The sequence below is a fragment of the Corvus brachyrhynchos genome, unplaced genomic scaffold, assembly GCF_000691975.1.
Source record: "Corvus brachyrhynchos isolate BGI_N302 unplaced genomic scaffold, ASM69197v1 scaffold137, whole genome shotgun sequence".
Classification (NCBI taxonomy): domain Eukaryota; kingdom Metazoa; phylum Chordata; class Aves; order Passeriformes; family Corvidae; genus Corvus; species Corvus brachyrhynchos.
Genome location: NW_008238830.1, coordinates 430783 through 438933, shown reverse-complemented (window position 1 = coordinate 438933; position 8151 = coordinate 430783). Strand labels below are relative to the sequence as shown.

Sequence of the window (8151 nt, the reverse complement as noted above, 5' to 3'; positions counted from 1 at the left end):
GAAGAGGGTGAGGAAGTCTGGTTGCCTCCAAAACCACGTGGTGCTGGAGGCCACTGGGTCCCTTAGCTGTGGGGAGCAGCACACATGTCTGGGGTGCCAGGGGTTGTGTTCTGCCTGCCTGGGTCTTGTTGGCTCTGCCCGTGTTTCACCTGAGCCAGTTTGGATGGTGCCATGGCTCAGGACAACAGAAGGGTCTGGGCTTTTTCCATGGGTGGAAGTTGAAAGAATTTTTAAAGCTATGGAGATGGCAGCTGTCACCCTCAGGGTGGCCTCAAAGGCCAGTTGTCCCCCAGTGGACATGCAGCCTCTTGCCTCCTCCTGAAATCAGCTCCCACATCCCACCCTTTGCCACCAGCACCCTGACCCTGCCAGCCCCCGGCACAGCCAGGCTGGGCTCACCGCAGGGCTGGGGCTGGTGTGAGGCTGCAGCCCCTCTGCCCCTGCCCCTGGTGAATCCCTGTGGTCCTGCAGGACCTGCAGTCCCTGCCCCAGGCAGCTGAAGCCCTGCCTTGCCTCTCCGTGCTGTTTTGCAGAGTGGGGCTGACTACGGCTTCCTCGTGAGCCAGAACACGAAGCTCCTGAGTGCGCTGGAGGACCTGCGGCACCGCTGCTCCAGCCTGGCCGAGGAGAACAGCTTGCTGGTGAGCAGGAGACGCTGTCGTGGGATGCTCCATGGGGAGCGAGTCCTGGACACAGAGAGCTGCTGTCTGCTGCCAACTCTAAGAGATCACAGAATCACAGAACATGCTGAGTGGGAAGGGGCCCACAAGAATAATTGAATCCGACTGCTGGCCCTGCACAGAACCATCCTCAAGAGTCACACCATGTGCAGGACTACTGTCCAAATGCTTCTTGAACTCACAGGTTCATCTGGGCAGGGCCAGAGAATGAAGGGGGTCTGGGTGCTTTGGGTCCCCTGGGTGCCTTTACACTGCAGCCGTCAGCTGGAGCCAGACCCTTCCCCACAGTGCAGAGCAGGGCTGGGCAGGGGAGGGCAGGGGAAGTCGCTCTTATTTCCTCTTTAACTGGAAAAGCAGAAACACTGATTCACTCAGCCTTGGCTCTGGGTGACAGTGCAGCACTGCCCCCTGCTCCCACGAGAGCCCAGCACCGACATCCTCCCCAGCTGCACCCCAAAGCCAAGCCAGGCTGCCATAGCCTGGGCCTTCTGTCTTCTGCCCCCTCCCCCATGCCTGACTTCCCAGGTAGGCAGCCAGGACCCTCAGGAAAGAGGGAATATTTCCCTCCTGCATCCTCCCTGGAGAGCATCACCCGTTGCACAGCCCTGCAGTGTGGGGATGCAGCCCAGCCACGCTGGGCAAATTTGATTGCTCAGCATTTCAGATTTATATCACCCCATTCAAAACGCATATTTTAGATCATTTTCTAACACTAAAAGCATAAATTCAGCATGTCCTGCACCCCGAGGGGTTAGCCCTTATCAGTCATCTGGATTTTAGTGAAGCACAGGCCTGTGCTCTCATCAAATTTGGCTCTCAAAAATCAGCCTCAGCCTTCCAGCCCAGGCGCCCATGGTGCACTCTCACTGGGGGAGGGAGGGAAATAATCGTGAGGATCAGTCGGCCTGACGTTTCTGCTGATGTGAAAAGATGGCACAACACATCTGGGTTCGACCTTGGGAGAAGGAGCCATCGGCAAGTGGGAGCTTATTGGAACGGACAGATAACAAATAAAAGGGGATTAAGAGCAAACAGAATCAATAGGAAGAAAAAGGAAATTTGCTTTGCAAATATCATAAAGTCCTTTGTTGCCTTCTCCCACTCATGCTTTGGTGTCAGGAGAGAAAGGACACAGATAAGCTCGCTGTGCAAGTACAAATCCTCAGGGGTGTGTCGAGTCCTGTAATCCCGGGAAAATAAACTGGGAAGACTTTGGAAGAGAAAGCCCAGAGGGTGGGTGGCCAGGATACCCTGATGCTGGAGACATGTTGCGTCCTAGCAGAGCCTGCAACAGGGATGTTGTGGATGGAGAGGGACCATGTGGGATGGTCCAGGGTGGGGTGAGGGGCATCTCATGGGGACTGAGAGGTCACATTAACAAAAATACCAGGAAAACACAGGTTTCAGGGACTGGAGGGGCAGCAGAGGTTGGTGTTCAATGGTTGGGATAGTTCTAGGAGAACTAAGCCCTGGCTGGGAAACGGCCTGTGTGCCTTACGTAGGTCAGGTTCAGCCAGGAATGTTGGCTCCTGAGCAAGGGCTTCACCTCCAACTTCTCCTTCTGCTCTCCAGCGCAGGAGCTGCTTCCCCCAGACGGAGGAGAAGGTGAAGCACCTGAAGAGGAAGAACGCAGAGCTGGCGGTGATCGCCAAGCGCCTGGAGGAGAGAGCCCGGAAGCTCCAGGAGGCAAACCTCAAAGTGGTGGGTGCCGGGACCTGCTGCGGCTGGGGAGCTGGGCTGGGAGAGCACCCCACCACCAGGAACTTTGGTTTTCTGCTTCCATTGAGCTAGAAAGGCCTTTCCTTTCCCTTTTTCTTAAACCTACAGCAAGCATGCTTTGCACATCACGGCAGAGCAAGAATCACCAACCCCAGCCATCGCCAGCTTCTCTACTCCTCTTGGGGGCTGGTTTGTGGAATTTCTTCCTGCTTGGTTTCTTACTGTAAGGTCGTAGTCTAAAGTCATTAACTCAGCTTTCCTTGGGCAAGTCATGAAAATAATTCATCTGACTTCACCAAAAAGAAACAGGAAGGATTTGAATAAGAAAAGGAGTGCGGTGAAGCAAAACAGGAAGGGGTGAGAGGCATCTCTGTCCCATCCTCACCTCACTCGAAATGCTGTGCAAGCCACAGGGCTTCTGCCTTCTCCAACCCAACAGCAGCTTGTTGTGAACCCTGGCGTGTCTGACATGGTGCAGCAGTAGTGGGAGGTGGCTGTAGGGTGTGGGATCTTGGGCACACCTTCCTGAAGGAAAGCGGGGATTGTGATGGGGAATTCAAGCTGTTTAGGGTAGAAAGGAGGAAGTGAAAACTGTGCTGGAGAGAAGGTAGGGGGATTTCCTGGCGCTGCTGCCCTCTCTGTGCCCAGGCACTGTGCCGCCCGTCTGTCATGGGATATTGGTACTTGCAGGGCAGCAGACGGACTCGTCAGATACTATGTTAAGAGAAACCATTTGACATACTGTGCAGACCCCCAGCACCTATACAAATACTGCTTTATTTGTCCCAATCCTCCCTGGCTGCACTGGCCCTTGCTGGGCTCTCCTTAGCCTCTGCCTTTCCCTCTATCTTCCACCCATCCATGCTGAAGCTCTTTCCTGTTGCCTTGAAACCCACGGAAGCTCCAATTCTCTTCCTGGTTTGGCCACCTCTATCCTTGATTCCATGCTATACTTGAGCCCATGCTCATCTTTCCTGCCATTCTCCCCTCCTCTCTGCTGCCTTCTCTTGTCTTTTTTACCTCATACTGTTTTTCTCTCTTTCCCCTCCCCACTTCTGCCCTGCCTGCAGCCCCCGTGCTGGCTGTACCTATTGAGTACTGTGTCCTTCCCACCTCTTCTTTGAGCCACTTTTCCATCTAGCCTTTCCTCTTCTACTTTTCTGTAGGCCTGTCCTGCTCCTCTGTCTGTTTGTCTGTCCTTTGGGGCCAGGCTGCAATTTTTGACAGTGCTCCCTGTGCTGAGTGATGGGGTGGTGGTTAAGGAACACAAAAGGGTGATGGGGTGGTGGTTGGTGAACACCAAGGGGTGATGGTCACACACAAACACACCTCACTGCTCTCTGGCATAGGTAACTGCTCCGGTGCCTCTGAAGGGCTCCAGCCTGGAACTGTGCAAAAAAGCATTTGCCCGCCAGCGTGCCAAGGACCTAACAGAGCAAGCCAGTGCTCTCCTGGCAAAAGACAAGCAGATTGAAGCTCTGCAGCATGAATGCCGGGAACTGCAGGCTAAACTCTTGGCAGGGAAGGTGAGACACTTTGTGGGACATCACTCCGGGGCTGGGGACAAGTGGTGCAACAGCAGTGATGGAAACCAGGCTCCAGGAAGTGGTTTGAGGGGAATTAGTCTCAATTGGAGGCTGAAAACAGGGCAGGGGATTTGATGTGTGAGCTGAATGGGGACACCGGGGGAGTGCGTGGCAGAGACAGTGTCCAGATCTCTCCAGTAGCGTGTGTTTGAGGGACACCCTGCTTGTCCCTCCATCAGTTCATGGATCTGAGCTGCCATTTCCAGCAGTGACTAAAACTCCTTCCCTGGAAACCCCCAAGAAGCCACAGACAGCATGACTTTTCAAAGGACTGAGCTGCAAGCAAGATAAGCAGGGCCTCCTTTTAAAGCGTTTCTTTGAGAAGCCAACCAGCACGTTCCCAAAAACCAGTCTAGATCCCAAGCCTCGAGCTGCAGCTTTCTGAGGACTCACAGCCACCACGAGACTGGTGATAATTCAGTGCCTCCTGACATGTTTATGACCAAGGCTACAAGCCCCCAGGCAGGGCTGGGTGTTCATGAAACCATCCCCAGTGCTAGTGTCTGCTCCTGGGCTGGTGACCTGCATTCCCCTCAGCACCAGCACAGGCCATGCCAATATAAATGGTGGGATAAAGTGGTAATTCAGCTCATCCCGAGATCTAGGACTGGTCAGATGTGTCGCTCCCGCAAAGTTTTTCTCTGTGAGAGCTCTGAAAGGAGCCTCTGCAGGCGGCTGGAGCTGGGTGAGATGGTTCTCACTCAAAGTGACTAAAGCAACCTGTTCTGGGCATCTCAGTTGCATCTCTTATTCTGAAACTGGATGTTTTCAGTTCAGGTCAGTTCAAATCTCCAGAGAAGCTCAGTAACACTTGGGCCCATGCTGGTTTCCCCCTGGTTTGCTAATGCAAATATAGTCAAGTGCCACCGTACCTCCCTGTCCCCAGCTGAGCTGAACACTTGCACTTCTACCTGCCCTACTTACGTGGTATTTAGGTGACAAATACTTCCTCATTGAAAACAGCTTTATTTTTTTCCCTGTGCTCCCATATGTTCATTTTTAACTGCAGGTTTGAAGGTGGCGTCTCAGTCTTTCCCTGAGGTAGATCTAGTCAGGATAAGAACAATGGGGTGTATTTGGTGTTCGTACAGAGCTGCCCCATTGATCCTTCCTGGCATTGAACCACAGGACAAACTTATCCAGGTCTGTCTGTGCTCTACAGTGTCAGCAAGAAGTTTCCTTCCCATTCCTTTGATTTCTCACCTCAGGCCCCCACAGAAAGGGGAAGAGACCCTTTCAAAAGCACTCTGATTTTCATAGCAGAGTGTGCTGGGCAACCTGAACCTGCTAGGGACAGGAGAGTGACAGATTGCAAAGGAATGTGACAGAAGGGGGTGAGCAAGATTCATTCCTGGCCAAGGAAAAGCACACGGGTGCAACCGTCAGGGCTGACAAATTCAGTCACTGCCTTCCTAGGGCACGGGTGACCTGGGTGACCACCCTGTCCTGGAAGGTGACCCTGTCTGTGGCACCAGCAACTGGGACGTCGATGCCTGAGCAGGGAATCCACAGAAAAGAGAGCAGTACAGATCATTCTGTCTGATCTTGTTTTTCCCATTTCTCTTCCAAGCAAACCGCTCATTAAATTTTAATTTCCAGCTACTTAAAATTCCAAATTCCCCTAATCTGTCTGCAGCATGCAAAATGCATTATGCCAATGAAGGGGGTTTTATGCAGAGATATGATGTGCACGTTCAGAGTTTGTAACCAAATCAATTTTAATCTTGGGTATTTAAATCAGTAGAAATTTTTCAGTGCCTATGAAATGGATCCACTCACTTCCCTGGCAATAGCAGGACTCACACCCTGCACCCTGGGCTGCAAAGGCATTGGCCTTGTTTTGCAAAGCCAGGGCTCTTAGGATGGAATAAAATAATTTCCTGAGATCATACTCCAGTGATCTGCTTCCAACCAAACCCCGGCTCCAGCTAAATCCAGGCTGCAATTTCTTACAGCATGGATCCTTGGAAGTGGAGGACTGGGGGGAACAGCTGCAGGGGATGGATATAATAGAAACTGAGGGGAGAACTGAGCTTTTTTTTCTACTCCCTTGTTCCCCCAGGCTTTGGAGGCTGTCTGTTGGGAATAGCTGCCTTTTTTGGTGGGGGAAGGGAGACTTTATACATAGCCACAGCCAATTTTGTTTAAAGAACTACTACCCTGATAGCCTGAACATGGGCCTGGCACAGAGGAGGCCCAGCTGCTCACTTCTTGAATCTATAATCAGTTCCCATTAATGCTGCCTCAGTTTCCCCCTTGCAGTGTGAGAGTAACCATGGTTCTCTCCACAAACTGTATTTATAAGGCACACACTATTTTTAGGGCAAATAAGAAGCGAACAGGGAAGCAGATTGCGTTTGTCCTGGATACCAATTATGTCTTGAATTCTCTGGCTTAGGAGCTTTCCAGGGGAATGAACAATGTCTCCTCCAGCAGCAGATTTGATAAGACAGGTTTTCATAAACCAATTTTGTACATGTGGGCATGCAGGTACATGTTTCTTCAGCTTCCTGAAATCTGGAAACCTTTGAAGAATCAAACCAGCTGGTGACATATTCTTCCCGGTTTTGTGAGAGTCAGATTGTGCTGGTTTCCTTCAAAAGCTCCTGTGTTTGGGTCATGAACGGATGGGAGTGACCCCTTGTGCTAAAGATAGGTGTCCATCACACATACTGTCTTGAGAGGAGAGAAATCAAGAACGATAGGAAACCAAATATTATCCTGAGGAAGAACTGACCAAATCCTAGATGTTCTTCATTCCTGCAACCTCTCAAAGCCCAGCGCTTGCCAGCACCCACAACAAGGAGTAAAGAAAGCAGCGAGAGCTCTAACTTGGCCGGGCCATGAAATGACATTATCCTGCCACGCTCCCTGCTGGCATATTCTGGGATGGCCCATGATTGGAAAAGCCCTGGGCATCATGCTGGGAGAGCTGCAGGAGCATTACAGGCTGGGTTTTATCTTCACGAGGGATAATGTATTTGCATAAAGGATATAAAGTGAGTTTTGAGGCTTTGGAGACCTAGAAGTCAGCCATGCATGTGTGCCACACTACCTGGGTTTTCCCGGCCTCCCCTCTTTTGGTGCTAGCATGTTAAATGTGACCTGTCCCACCTTTTGGAGCTTGTCAGGGCCATGGTGCCATGTTTGGTTTCCCACAGGATGACCCTCGCTGCCTGAACGTCATCGAGTTCGACCGCCTGCTGCGGGAATCGCAGCGCGAGGTGCTGCGGCTCCAGAGGCAGATTGCGCTCAAGAATTTCAAGGAGTGTCTGCGTTCCTCCAAAATGAGCTCAGGCAGTGCCATGCCCAGTGCTGCCGCACATCTGGGACCGACAAATTCCTGCCTCAAAGGTGCACCTCGACCAAGGGGGGCCTTGGGAGACCCAACGCTGGGAGGGAGAGCTCACAGGGAGGTGAGACAAGTGGGTCAGCGATCGGCAAGTTTGGCTATTTAATTACTCAGTTAATTGCTGTTCTTAGGGAACTTCACTAAGGTGAGGGCTGTGGTTCACATCCGCTGGAAACAGGTGCAGTGCTGGTTTCCAAAGGGACCGATCCCAGCCCTAGGTCTCACAGGGTGAGGAGGGACATGGATGCTGCTGGCAGCCCACACCAGCACAGGGATACTGAGCTGTGCCAGGAGCTCAGTCCCGGTCCCCTAGCACAGGGCTCCCGTGCTGTGCTTTTCCACCTAGGAAACCCGGCAATGTTTCTTTTCCATAAAATCATGGAACGGTTTGGATTGGAAAGATCTTAAAAGTGCATCTCATTCCCCCCCCTGCCATGGGCAGGGACACCTTCCACTGTCCCAGGCTGCTCCAAGCCCTGTCCAACCTCGCCTCGGGCACTGCCGGGGATCTCTGGGCACCCTGTGCCAGGGCCTGCCCACCCTCCCAGGGAACAATTCCTTCCCAAGATCCCATCCAGCCCTGCCCTCTGGCACTGGGAAGCCATTCCCTGTGTCCTGTGCCTCCATCCCTTGTCCCCAGTCCCTCTCCAGCTCTCCTGGAGCCCCTTCAGGCCCTGCAAGGGGCTCTGAGCTCTCCCCAGAGCCTTCTCTTCTCCAGCTGAGCACCCCCGGCTCTCCCCGCCCGGCTCCAGAGCAGAGGTGCCCCAGCCCTGGGAGCAGCTCCGGGGCCTCCTCTGGCTTCGCTCCAGGTTCG

The 8151-nt window shown here is 52.8% G+C and overlaps 1 protein-coding gene across 1 annotated transcript in view; it reads left to right on the top strand.

Annotated features, from left to right (window-relative positions):
• Positions 1–519: 519 nt before the first annotated feature.
• Positions 520–8151, top strand: part of TSPOAP1 (TSPO associated protein 1) — a 55671-nt gene continuing 48039 nt past the window's right edge. The window contains 4 exon segments of the mRNA XM_017738131.1: positions 520–641; positions 2253–2381; positions 3749–3925; positions 7147–7401. Of these exon segments, the coding sequence (XP_017593620.1) occupies positions 7273–7401 (129 nt within the window). The 5' untranslated portion in view covers positions 520–641; positions 2253–2381; positions 3749–3925; positions 7147–7272.